Here is a 12,275-nt window from a genome sequence, read left to right as displayed (position 1 = left end):
ATCGTAGTCGTGTCAGTGTCAGTCACAGACCAGAAGCAGAAAGGCCAGGGAGGTGAAGCTTCATCAGGACTTCTTCTGCTTTCATCAATCATCTAATAGCTACCCACCGACACGCTGTCAAACAACTCGAAAGATCTTGTCACTTGACTTTGAAATTAGCGCTTAAAATCAAGTTAAGGACAGGACAAACTGACATAACTTACTTTTTAAACGTGTCTCTCCTTCTTCAAATGAATGTGTCTTGGGGAGTACTCCACATCTTTGTGCAACACTGTACCAAATCTCTGACCTCTTCCTGGGAAGGACTTTCTCAGAAAGGATAAGCGAGAGAGAGAGAGTGAGAGAGTGGGTGTGAGAGAGAGTGCGAGAGAGAGAGAAGGAGGAAAGAGCTGATGTAAGAAGTTCTGACAGGAAAGAGAAATGAAAAAAAAGAAAATAACACACTTTGAGAATCTTGGGGTGACGCCAAAAGCCCCAGCATTCCACCTGATTCACAGAAGGTTTCAATTATGGCCCCTAGGGCCAGTTTGTAGTAGCAGTCTCTGTTGGGCGGCCAACTGCCACTGAAAAAGGACAAGAGTTTACATTCCTGCTGTGGATAACCTGCTAATTACCGTCAAAGTAATGAGCTTTATAGACTTACAGGACATAGACCAAAAAAAGAATCAATTAAAGTGAGGAATAGGTCTGGGCAGATGCAGACACTCCTTGCATGACTGGGTTATTTGTTCAAAGTGCTGACACTTTGTTCACACCAAACAGCCAATAACACACCAAGGGTTTCTTGTCTGGATTTAAACAGATAAAACCAGGTCTCAACATGATAAAATAGCTTCCTTTTTACAGTGATAGGAAATAGAATACCGGGTTTAATCATGCACCGTGGAAAGAACCATGGAAGGAAGCTGAGGGAAACTGTGAGCCCACTGCGCTGTTGTTGTGTTGTCATACCTGAGTTTAACCATGAGGGGGCAGTAAAGTATATGACGGCAATATCTCCTGGCCTTTGATGCAAAACTAATTGAGAGGAAAGTCAAAGTGAATAATGAGTCATCCTGGATCCCAGGTTATATATATATATCTATAGAGCTATATATCCCAATATATAGCTCTAATGCAGTCACCGTTTGTGCAACAAATAATACATGAGCACTTTGCTACGTCTCACAGGTGGATACCATGCATGTGATTAGCATCAAATACAAAATCACAAACACCTGCTGGGATAAAGGTCGCTGTATTTACATACAGTGGATTTACCTTTGCATAAAGCTAATATGAAGAGCTATTACAGAGCTGTAATCCCCTCTTAATGAACACAGAGCCAGCCTTAGGGCTGCCTGGTCATGTCAGACTCAAAGCTCCTTAGGAGATGCTGTTCAACACAGAGGATGGGCATTTTCCTATGGTGTCTAGTTAGCCAATCAGGGACCACAGACGGGCCATCGAGAGGACAGTTGTCACCATGAGCCTAATAGACACCTGGAGGGTGCTAGCCCACTGCACCTCTCCACCTACCATTGGGAAGCCACATCAGCTTGAAGAAAAAGGGCTTTCAAAAAACCCAGTCCACTTAGCAAACAGCTATAAATACCCCAGGGGACATTTGGAAAAGGTCAGTCTGTAACACTGGTAAGAACTTGTATGCAGTGGAGAGACAACACTTAATGCGATGGTGACATATTTCAGTTCAGGCATATTTCAGTACAGAGTACATTTCAAAACAGAGGACAGCACTGGCACATGCATGGCATTTAGGAAAGGCCATTTAATTCAGCAAGGGAACACATCCAACTAAGTGCATTTCCACTGTCAGCTCACTTCATATCCACAGTCGCAACCTTGAGAGAGAGAGAGAGAGAGAGAGAGAGAGAGAGAGAGAGAGAGAGAGAGAGAAAAAGAAGGAGAAGTGTGCACTACAGTGGCCAAGAAGAAAAGGTGCATGATAGAGAAAGGAAGAGACGAGAGAGGGAGAGAGAGAGAGAGAGAGAGAGAGAGAGGGGGAGAGGGAGAGAGAGAGAGAGAGAGAGAGAGAGAGAGAGAGAGAGAGAGAGAGAGAGAGAGAGAGAGAGAGAGAGAGAGAGAGGGAGAGAGGCCTGATAAGAACAAGAGGGAGAGGGAGGGAGGGAGGAGATTTATTGATTTGGAGAGTGCTTAAAGACCTGTCCCCAATACAGTGAGTCAGAATGCTGAAACAGTGTCAAAGACTGCTGCTGCTGTACAGCTGTGACCCTGGACTGGGAGAGAAGCACAGCAGAGCAGAAAAGAGTAGAGTAGCGCAGAGTAAAGCACAATTATAGTAGCGCAGAGCACAATAGAGCAGAGTGGAGCAGAATAGCGCAGTGCAGAATAGAGCAGAGTAAAGCAGAACAGAGCAGAATGGAGCAAACTGGAGCAGAATAAAGCAGACGAAAGCAGAGCAGAGCTACCTGAAGCCACAGTGAGGTATTCTGTACATCAGCCCTGAACACAGTGTCCAGCAGCCAGGACTCAGGATAGGAGGATGCAGCTGGCTGGACACAAAGGGATGCCTCATCAGAGCAAAGACAGGGGACATTCAAAACGTTCTCTTCTGGGGAAGAGGAATGAATCATGGTGCGATGCATGCTTAACAGGCATCAGGCCATTGACCCTCACAAAATCTAATAAAGTAAAATAAATAATACTAATGACTTGTTTTCCCCCTTTTGCCAACATACATTTGTAAGCATAACCATACAGGTTTGGCGAGGACTTTCTGCCTGTTCTTTGAGTTTGAGTCCAAGTCCATCGGTGTTAACAGGGGGGGTGGATGCACATGCTGGGTGTCTGTCACTACGATCCAATGGTGACAGAAAGCACACAGCAATAGGTCCTGGAGAATGTCAACACAGCAGGTCACAGACCAGGTTTACAAAAGAAAATGAAACACTGTAAAATAGACATACATATACACGAATCCCATAATACACTGACGAATACTATAGTTGCACAACACACTGTAGCATAGGTTTGTTGAAAACAAAAATACATGGACACGTGGAGACAGAGAGTTGACAGAAATATTTACATGAAGGACAGAATAGATGTAGGCGAGGCAGTAAACAGTGTTCATGTTCAGGAGAGGGGTTCAGGTATGGAGGAAGGGGGGCAGAAGATGGGTGTGTGTGTGTGGCAACGCTACACAGCCATGTCGTCATCTAAGGAGTCTGCCGGACTCTCTGCGTTCAGCACGTTGAAGAGACGGGCTGCTCCCTCTGGCCCCGCCCCCTCACCCTGTCCCCAGCTGTCCCTGTCGTCGCTCTCGTCCGTGTTGGACTCGTACTCCGAGCCGATCCCCGACTCCCGGAACCGCAGCAGCTCCAGGGCGCCGAGGATCTGCTCCCCGAGCGGAGAGCCCTCGTCTGGTCCGCCGTCACTGGGAGTCTCCCCCTGGTCCTGGTTCTCGGAGCCGCAGGGGAAGCGGAAACATTCCAGCCTGACCACGCTGCCGCCAGGGCCCAAAGGGCAGATGTCTGGGCCCATGGTCCCTGGGGTGGAGGGCCCTGGCAGAGTGGAGGACCAGGGGCCATTACTGATCTGGGCCTGAGGGCAGAGCAGGCCTTGGTCCGGGGAGGTGGGGGCGGCACGAGGCACACTGGGGGGCTTAGCACGGAAGGTGATCTCCAATAGACTGTCTTGAGAGCCCACTGAGTAGGGGAAGGAAAGAAAGACACAGAGAAAGGAGAAAAGATCAGGCACGGGAAACGAAAAGACTGAAAGAAAGCGGGTGGATCGCAAAGGATGGAAACAGACAGAGGTGGATGCCGGCGGAGGGGGGTCGAGGGAGCGAGGGGAGGAGGCAGGATGACAGGCCGAGGACATGCTGGCTGAGCTACACAGTCAGTGTTTGATAATTCATAACAGTGTGGTGGAAGAGAGATGGCGTCGCGCAGCAGCAGGAGAGCTGAGCCGCGCTGAATTCTATGAGCCGTTGGAAGGTTTTTGACAGGAAAATTAATATGTTTCAACACCGGAGAGGAGGGAGAAAAGGAGGAAGGGAGGAGGAGGGAGAGAGAGACGGATAATAAGAATCGGACGTCACCGAGACGATAAGAAAGACTAGAATAAAGGGAGTCGAAAGAGAATTGCGGACAGACATTGAGAGAGAGAAAGAAAAGAGGGGGAAGACAGAGGGAGAGAGAGAAAAACATTCACTGACTGGAGTTAATTCCCCCGGATGCTTTGACCTCCAGCTCCTGGATCTGGCGGACCAGCAGGGAGATGTGCTGCAGCAGGTCTGTGTTCTGCTGCAGGAGCCGCTCCACGCGGGCCTGGGCCTCTGTCCTTGCACACACCTCCACCGACAGCTGCTCCTGCAACACACGCACCTGGACACACGCACACACACAATCACACACATACACACACAGGCAAATACACGCACACACACACGCACGCACACCCACGCTCACACACACAACACGTGCAGGAACAGATGAAAACACCCACGCAAACACAGATTAGAAAAAAACTAACAAAAAACATCGCCGCCATCACACACACGCCATCAAGAACACGATCAAAGCTCAAGTGCCTCTCCCCCGACTCTTTCAAACACACGATCCTTCGTCAGAACCGACGCATCATTGGAAGTTGATGTCGAGAACACAGGGACACCTGTGCACGGCGCCGTTCATTAGCCCGGAGAGATGCCCGCCTGCCTGACTCCTCAAATGCTTTGATTAGCATCTCTGAGCCCGCGCAGCAGAGACAGACGCCTCCCACGTGGAAGTCAGCCCTGTCAATCAACCCCCCCCCCCCCCCCCCCCCCCCGTCAGCTGGGGTCAAGCAACAGCCGCCCATCCCAACCCCCCTCCACACACACACACACACACACACACACACACTCCACCCCAAAGCGACGTCCCCGCTTCCGTAGAAGTTCTTTTTTTAAATGTTGCTAGCCACGCTAGGCTAACGCCCCCCGCCCGGATATAAATACCCCCCACAGCTGGTGACGACACCGTGTGGCGGAGCGGCGAGGGCGGCTCCGGTTACCTGGGCCAAGGCAGCCTGCGCCTGCTGCTCCTGCTGCTGCAGCTGCCTCTGGAGGAGCTGCACCTGGTGCTCCGTGGAGCGGGGCGAGTCCACTGCCAGCAAGCCCACCGCGGGAAGCCCCAGCCCGGGGGAGCTCAGGAGCAAGGCTGGCGCTGTGGAGTCCTGTGGTGAGGGGGCCGAGAACAGGTCACTGAGAACCAGATTCACAGTTTGTATTTACTGAGAAGACATACATTTATAAAAAGCGGGGGGGGAAATGTGAAAACATGGCACTAAAAGCAAACTGTAATACTGCAATGGTTGTTATCAGTGCAAGTCCTGCATTGATGTCAAATAGCACCATAGAGAGCTCCACCGTTGCAGTAGTAGAGACACACACACCATATCGTTCCCTTCAACCCCATACGGGTCAACCAGGCAGGCAGGACAGAGGCGTAGACCCGGACAGAGAGCCCTCGACCACAGACTCAATCAATGGAGCCTATAAATAGAACTGATAGACCGAACGGAGACAGGCTGCTATTAGGTGGCAGACTCTCGCAGTAATTATGGGGGTCTTAGAGAGCTGTGTGGTCAGCATGTTCCGGAAAAGATCCTATCTGTCCTGACCGTCAGTGTGGTTGGTTCCCAGGTGGGAGATAACGGATCGGATTCGGTTCGATTGTGTCAGCGGCACTATCTAGGACAGACCTGTGCACTCTGCTTGCCTCTAAATACTGTAGGAGAACCCTGCCTTGAGATAAGACACACAGCAACACCACTGACACAATGAACGCATGGCCACAGAGTATTCCAAATATTGAGAAAATCTAACAAAGCCATATTATATAATATAAGGAATATAATATAATACGGGAATTCAACCCGTAGGGCCCAAATCAGAACAAACCTACAACAATTCTGTAGTGTATTAGCTATGTTTTACCAAAGAAGAATCACATTTTTCACCAACACAGCAGCATTTATGACAAGCAGAGCAGGGCTTGTCTGACAAGAATTCTAGCAGCGCACTAGAGAACCAGGCTGTGTTTTTATAAATAATCTAAACGGAAACATCAATATTTAACAGGCCCATGAAAAATGTCTCGGCAAACGTCATCTTCACTAAACGCTTCTTCTGGTACTAGCCTAGTCCACTGAACTTCACGGAGCTTCTTCACAAAGAACCCCCTCGATCTAAAGCTCTACATGCGTGTCCTGTCATGTCTTTGAAGGGCACATCTGTTGGTTTATGGTTTGTTTATGGTTGTGTGAGTGTGTTGGGGGGGGGGGGAGGGGAGCTGTACGATATACGATAAATTATTAAATAATTTATCATCATTTAAATTATTGAATGATACATGGTGAACTGCTTCACTAAGCAAGTCAAATAACCCTCAATGCACTACTAAACCAGATGTTTGGTCTTCTCTGAGGGTTTAGGTCAATTTTCTGTGTGATCTGTTGGCTACTGTAAAGCCCTTTGTGACACTGCTTGTAAAAAAGGACTACACAAATTAGATTTAGTCTAAAAAATCTCATCTGATAAGTGTTGGATGACTTTGGTTTTCCTATGGTCATGTTTCATTGTTGCTCTTGGCACATGAAGTCTCTGACAAGTTGGAGCAGATGAGAAACAGATGTATTGTACCTTCGCCTCTTTACCGCACACTTCTTCCGTCTTGGACTTGTCCAGGTCAGACAGCATACAGTCAATACTCTCCTCTGTGGACGCCTCAAGGTCAGTCTCCTCTGACAGCACCAAGCACTTCTTAGCTGAGAGAGGGAGAGGGTGTTTATCGATGATGTATATTCGACATTGATATTGTATGTCATGTATATTAAACAAGACCATATGTATTTCTCTTTCTACTTTCACAAACATCCACAACATATATTCCGAGATAAAAGGCAGTAGCTGCATCAGAACTTGCTGCAGCCCACACTGCTGCCCTGTCACCTTTTCTCTCTTGATAGGAAGACACAGTCAAACCGATTTACCACGCCAGAATGTCATGCTGTGTAAACAATCAGCGGTTGGTAATCAGAAGATCTGTGTGTCTGTGAGCGTGTGTATGTGTGTGTGTGCGCACGTGTGTGGGGGTGCGGGCACGTGCATGTCTGTGTGCATTCATTTGAGTGTGTGTGTGTGTGAGTCACCTGGCAGGGCATCAGTCCCCTCTGTGTTCCCGCTGGCATCTTCCTGGTCCTCAGAACTCTGCTGCAGAGTGAGCTGATGACACACGTCAAAGGCCTGGCCCACCGTGCGCACGATCCGCATAGCCTGGGACTGGAGGAGGGTGGGGGGGGGGCGTGTGTGTGTGGGGAAACAGAGGAGAGTCAGAGAGAGGGGAGGGAAGAGAGAGGAACAAGAGTGTGTGTGTGTTTAGGAAGGATCAATGAGGAGGAGGAGTGGTTCAGGGTTCGGGGTGTCGGGGAGACATCGAGGAATGGGTGTAGGGAGAGTGGTGAAGAGGAAGAGGGATGGGAGAGGTAGAGAGAGGACAGGAGAAAGGGAAAGGCTTTCAATGGCACAGTATTGATTGATTGATGATGCTTGATGATGATGATGTCAGACAAGTCAGATATGTGTCTTGTGTCACAGTGTTTCCATTTATGACAGAGAAGACACTGGAACAAAGAAAGACAAATACAAACATGTACCATAACCAACAATCAGAGGATACAACAGAACACTTTTAAGCAACCCCCTCGCCAATGATAATATTTGCTAGAATATCCACGACCATTTTTCCTTTTCTCAGGGATCAAGCTCCATCTTTCTTTTCAGGATTGCCTGGTGCACAAGAGTGTTCCCAGGATCTCCCCCTTGCCCATCGACAGTAGAAACATGGCTGTCATTGGGATGGATCGGTCTATTCCAGAACTGTTCTCTCCTCTAAAGACGTTACTGCTCGCCCCCTCGTAAATCCACTAGAATTCAATATTTCCAAGGTATTTGTGCTGACCTTGGCCTCATGGCCACACCAAGTTAGGGCCTGAAGGTGGATTACTGCTGTGTTCCATCCTGCTAATGTGTGGCTAGTATTGTCAGAGGGCTTCTAAACCACCTTCCCTACTTCTAAATCACATCCCGGAGGTATGAGGAAGGCTAGCTGCCTCCAGCCAGTCATTTAAAAATCCAGGACAGTGAGTGTGCCAATGTGTTGTAGTAGAAGCAAACTAATACCAGTGACATGTATTTACAATGCCCTCATGATGAAGCCCTCGGGCATATTTCCAATGCTTCCATTTCAAATAAAAAACATAAATACTGGACATATTCTCGATATGGCCCGGGCAAGAGTGAATCATTTAGCCTTACTGTAATTGGCTGTCTCCTCTCCAACTAAGACAGCCCCCCCGGAGGTCATGTAGAGCCCTGTGCACGTCTGGGGGGAGGTCACCACACTGCACATTGATCCACGGCTTTCATCTGGCTGGACCATCTCTCCGCCCCTCCCCCCATCGCCCACCCCACCATAGGAGCCCGCGTTCTGGATCTGGAGGCCCGAGATAAGGCTCTGAAGCCTGGGGACACTCCCCGTGGTCCACAGCCTGTGTGTGTGTGTTGGGATAAGGATGGCTGGTCCTGGTGTAAATGTCATTATGAAACGAGTAGTTCCTCAGTCTTCTCGCCGTCCTCATTAGTATTCAGCTTCGCTCAGTCTCTAGCTGTCTGGTATCCATGGAGAAGCAATGGGAGTCAACCTCTCTGGTTGCTATGTCTTTGTCATTCGACAAATTAGCTCTGCTTGATATGCAGTTATGGGGGAGACGCATCCCTTTCATATTTGGTAAGGAGAGAGGGTTCTGTAAAATCCAGTTGGGAGTTTTTTATTGTTTAATCAGTTGCTTGCTTCTCTCGAATACAAAATGTGCGTGACATAATGCATGTGACAGAATGCATGGCGTGGATAAAATAGACTTGATACAACCATTTCATTTGATGGCACCGTATTGAGATCAATCAACATACCTTTCTCTTGGATTTGAAGACGTTACAATGGAAATTGTTGCTCTTCCCATCTCTCGCAATGTAACTGAAAATCTTCAAGTCCTGAGCATCATGTGAGACATAGAAGATCCTGCATGAAAGGCATTACAAATAACCTGTTAAGCATTTCATTTATGGATCTACCATCCATAAGTAATATTGAACTGTCTAGCTTTTTACACCTGGGAAGTAACATGGATGACATCAGTTGTGAAAGACTCCCAAGATGCAGTGCATCCAAATGGTTCCTGTGTGGTCAGTGTTTGGTTCTGTACTGTACCTGTAGATGGGGTCCTGTGCCACCACGACTGTACTGTCATCCCAAGACCACTCTTTCCTCTGCAACACGATGCATAGACGGCATTGCAAGAGTCAAATGAAAACATTACAATCTATCCCTTTCTTGGGGAAAGTTTTAATGAATAGTTTCTGGTTTCAAGCTTAATTCTCTTTCCCTTTTGGAACGATTACAAACACAGGTCCATTTTGGTCCTGTTTCCCTTGACAGTTTTCTATCAGTCTAATCTTAGTCCCATGTCATGGTTGCAAATCATAACTGTAGGATAGGAAATGGAGGCTGCTCACTGCCAAACAAATATATGCAGCTGGACTCACCTTCTTCTTTTTCCGCAAAATCACCCGAACACAATCAGCAGACACGATGATGTTGACCTTCTTCTTCTTGATGTTCTTCAGCTTGAACTCATACTATGGACAAGATTCAAAGGGACTTTTTCATGAAGCTGGAAGACAGACGAACCCAGATGTGATGCATGTCACACACCAGTGAGTAAACAGGAGGGGGGTCCCCAACATGAAACCAACTGGCAAACATGATCCTAGAGAGACGTGGCATCAGTGTTGCTGTCAGTAAGCTACATCTTCTGCTGCTGAAGAAAAATTGCAAATGGAGTAAACATGGAGTTCTCCAGGGCTGAGTTGGTATTTAGTGCTTTAAGACTCCAACAGCAAATACTTTCACTTGCTCCCCAGGGGGGGGGGTAGATATGAGGAGACGCAGTGGTGTAACGCTTTAATTCTTTCCCTTGATGAGTATCTGAACTTAGTAAACACTGCTAGCATTAGAACACACTTGGACTTTCCGGTTTTGGATGCTGCGCAAGTCAAAGATACCGAATCATCTGACAATTATTTTTTTAATGTAAACATCCTTTGATTGTTTGATGTTGAATTGATCAAATGTGAACTTGTATCTCATATTTTTCTCCTCGGTCTGAAGGGATTAGAACGATCTGATGTGGCAGGCTTGAAGTTTCTTCTCTCTGTCCCTCTCTTCCTCTACTGTGAGAAATATTGACTTCCTCTCTGTTCTGTCAAATCCCCAAAACACTTATTCATGGAGAGAAACTGTCCTGTGCGAGTGGCATTCCTCTCCGCACCGATTCCTCTCCACTGATGTTTCACATGACGGCCCAGAGAAACAGAGTTAGACGAAAATGGACCTGACGTCTCAATACCTTCTACTGTTCGTCCCACTCGGTTAACTGACCCATCCATCTTGGGGTTTGTGGGAGTGACTCAAGCATCTCTTCTGAGACCCCCACCGTGAAGCCCGAGGTCACTGGGACAACACTGAACCATCCATCTACTGTGCCCCTCATGACAGCACTAAACAAGGTGAACCATCCCGTGGGCATTTTCCATATGTCTATGTGTGGTGGTATAACTCCGCCCCCACATTTAAAGCCTGCAGTACCCTCCTCCAATAAACATCTGCATGGATAATTGCTGTGTGTAGTAGAAGCTATCACATTTCCTTCATCTGATGCCTGCTGTTCTGTGATGCATCTTGGACCATAGTAGATCCTTTTAGAACAAAACAAACTAACAGGCTGCGGTCCCTGTCATTGCAGTGGCAGCTCAGGTAGAGCCGGCACCAACAGGACACTTGTTGGGCCAAGTCATTGGGGGATCCCAGAGGGATCTCTCTCTATGGAGCTTACGCCTCTTTTGTCTGTGTCATTGAAGATGTGGCTGACCCCTGCATGGCACTAATGCATTCGTAGATTAGATTAAGCATTTGGCTCCTCCATCTGACGATGCAGCTAAATCCTCTCTCATACTGTAATACTAGGATCACTGCAAGGCTGTCCTTTAATACCAACCAGACCCCGATCCACAGTGTGAGCACTCAGGACTGTGGTTACAGATCCTGATCATTGCCATTCTGTATCTGATGCCAAGTCACAAAGCCCAGGAATCAGAGATCAGAGACAAAAGCTTGAATTTTGTTGTATCCAGCTACAGTATACATACCTAGCCTATATACCCTCACTTTGGTAAGTACCGTGTTTGCATTACTTTCCTGTCATTTGAGTTTTCCACTGTAGTAACATTACCTGGAACCGCAATGAATTTTTACAAAAAAAATCTGTTAACATATTCCTGACCGAGGTCAAACCGCTTGAAGTGTTTGGAAAGTGCCTCACCCGAATTCTTCTCATTGCTGCCACTATCTCCATTCGGCTGTTCGGCCGTGACACCTCCAAACTGCCGATGTACTGCAATTTTAAGATAAAAGTTAGAAGATGTACAACCCAAGTACCCGAGTGTGAAATCCTAAAAGCATACGAATAAGTACCAATTACTCTACACCCGAAGAAATGGATCAATGGAATCAAACATGCGGACAAGCAACACAAACAGTAATGTTATTGTTCTGACCAGTGTCCAATTTAGAGTAACACGGTCACAGGTCCAGTTGAAATGTGAGCATTCCAGATTATGATTCTCTGTCATTACACATTTTGAAAGCATGCATCTTTGCTTTCATATCTGGGAAACTCCTCCGCATTATCGACAAATACGCTTACCTTTGCCTCGAAACAGACCCCATGCTGAAATACTTCTTCGTTGTGCATGGGGATTCTTAAATCCTGGGCATCATCCACTAAATTATACTTTGTTATCCCTGGCATCGCCCTATCGATAGATGAGTTGCCTTGATGTTGCTTTATGGCAGTCCTACCAGCGGACCGCAAAAACGCGCATCTTGCTGAACACCCCTGTGTTTTGATTGGACAGTCGGAAATCTTCGGAGGTCATTTGGGTTGAGTTTGTGGTCGTGCCGGATTGATTGGTTAACGATTTATTTTAACGCCACTTAGGCTGACAGTTTCGTTCAGGACTGTTTAAACCAGGGGTGTCAAACTCATTTCGCATCGTGGGCCACATACGGCCTAGGGAGATGTCAAGTGGGCCGGACCATTAAAATTATACCATACTCTGCTATAAATAACCAAAATATCATGTCTTTCTT

General features: G+C 47.4%; 1 protein-coding gene across 1 annotated transcript; it reads right to left on the bottom strand.

The window, feature by feature from the left end:
* Positions 1–2,208: 2,208 nt before the first annotated feature.
* On the bottom strand, positions 2,209–11,934 carry nos1apa (nitric oxide synthase 1 (neuronal) adaptor protein a). The gene is made up of 10 exons (XM_047028337.1): positions 11,830–11,934; positions 11,446–11,517; positions 9,611–9,703; positions 9,276–9,334; positions 8,978–9,086; positions 7,159–7,288; positions 6,650–6,774; positions 5,020–5,181; positions 4,181–4,349; positions 2,209–3,668 (listed from the first exon to the last, which is right to left on the bottom strand). Exons 1-10 carry the CDS (start codon positions 11,932–11,934, stop codon positions 3,160–3,162), a joined length of 1,533 nt encoding a protein of 510 aa, XP_046884293.1. The 3' UTR covers positions 2,209–3,159.
* Positions 11,935–12,275: the final 341 nt, after the last annotated feature.

The sequence above is a fragment of the Hypomesus transpacificus genome, chromosome 10 (genome assembly GCF_021917145.1).
Source record: "Hypomesus transpacificus isolate Combined female chromosome 10, fHypTra1, whole genome shotgun sequence".
NCBI lineage: Eukaryota > Metazoa > Chordata > Actinopteri > Osmeriformes > Osmeridae > Hypomesus > Hypomesus transpacificus.
This window is presented reverse-complemented; position numbering and strand designations above follow the sequence as displayed.

Bases quoted from the DNA above. Each gene is read 5' to 3' on its own strand.
- nos1apa (XM_047028337.1), bottom strand. From the start codon at position 11,934: ATGCCAGGGATAACAAAGTATAATTTAGTGGATGATGCCCAGGATTTA. The intron at 9,704-11,445 runs GTGAGGCACTTT...TCTTGTCCATAG, and splicing joins CAGCAATGAGAAGAATTCGG to TATGAGTTCAAGCTGAAGAA. The intron at 5,182-6,649 runs GTACAATACATC...CCCTCACCACAG, and splicing joins TGTGCGGTAAAGAGGCGAAG to GACTCCACAGCGCCAGCCTT.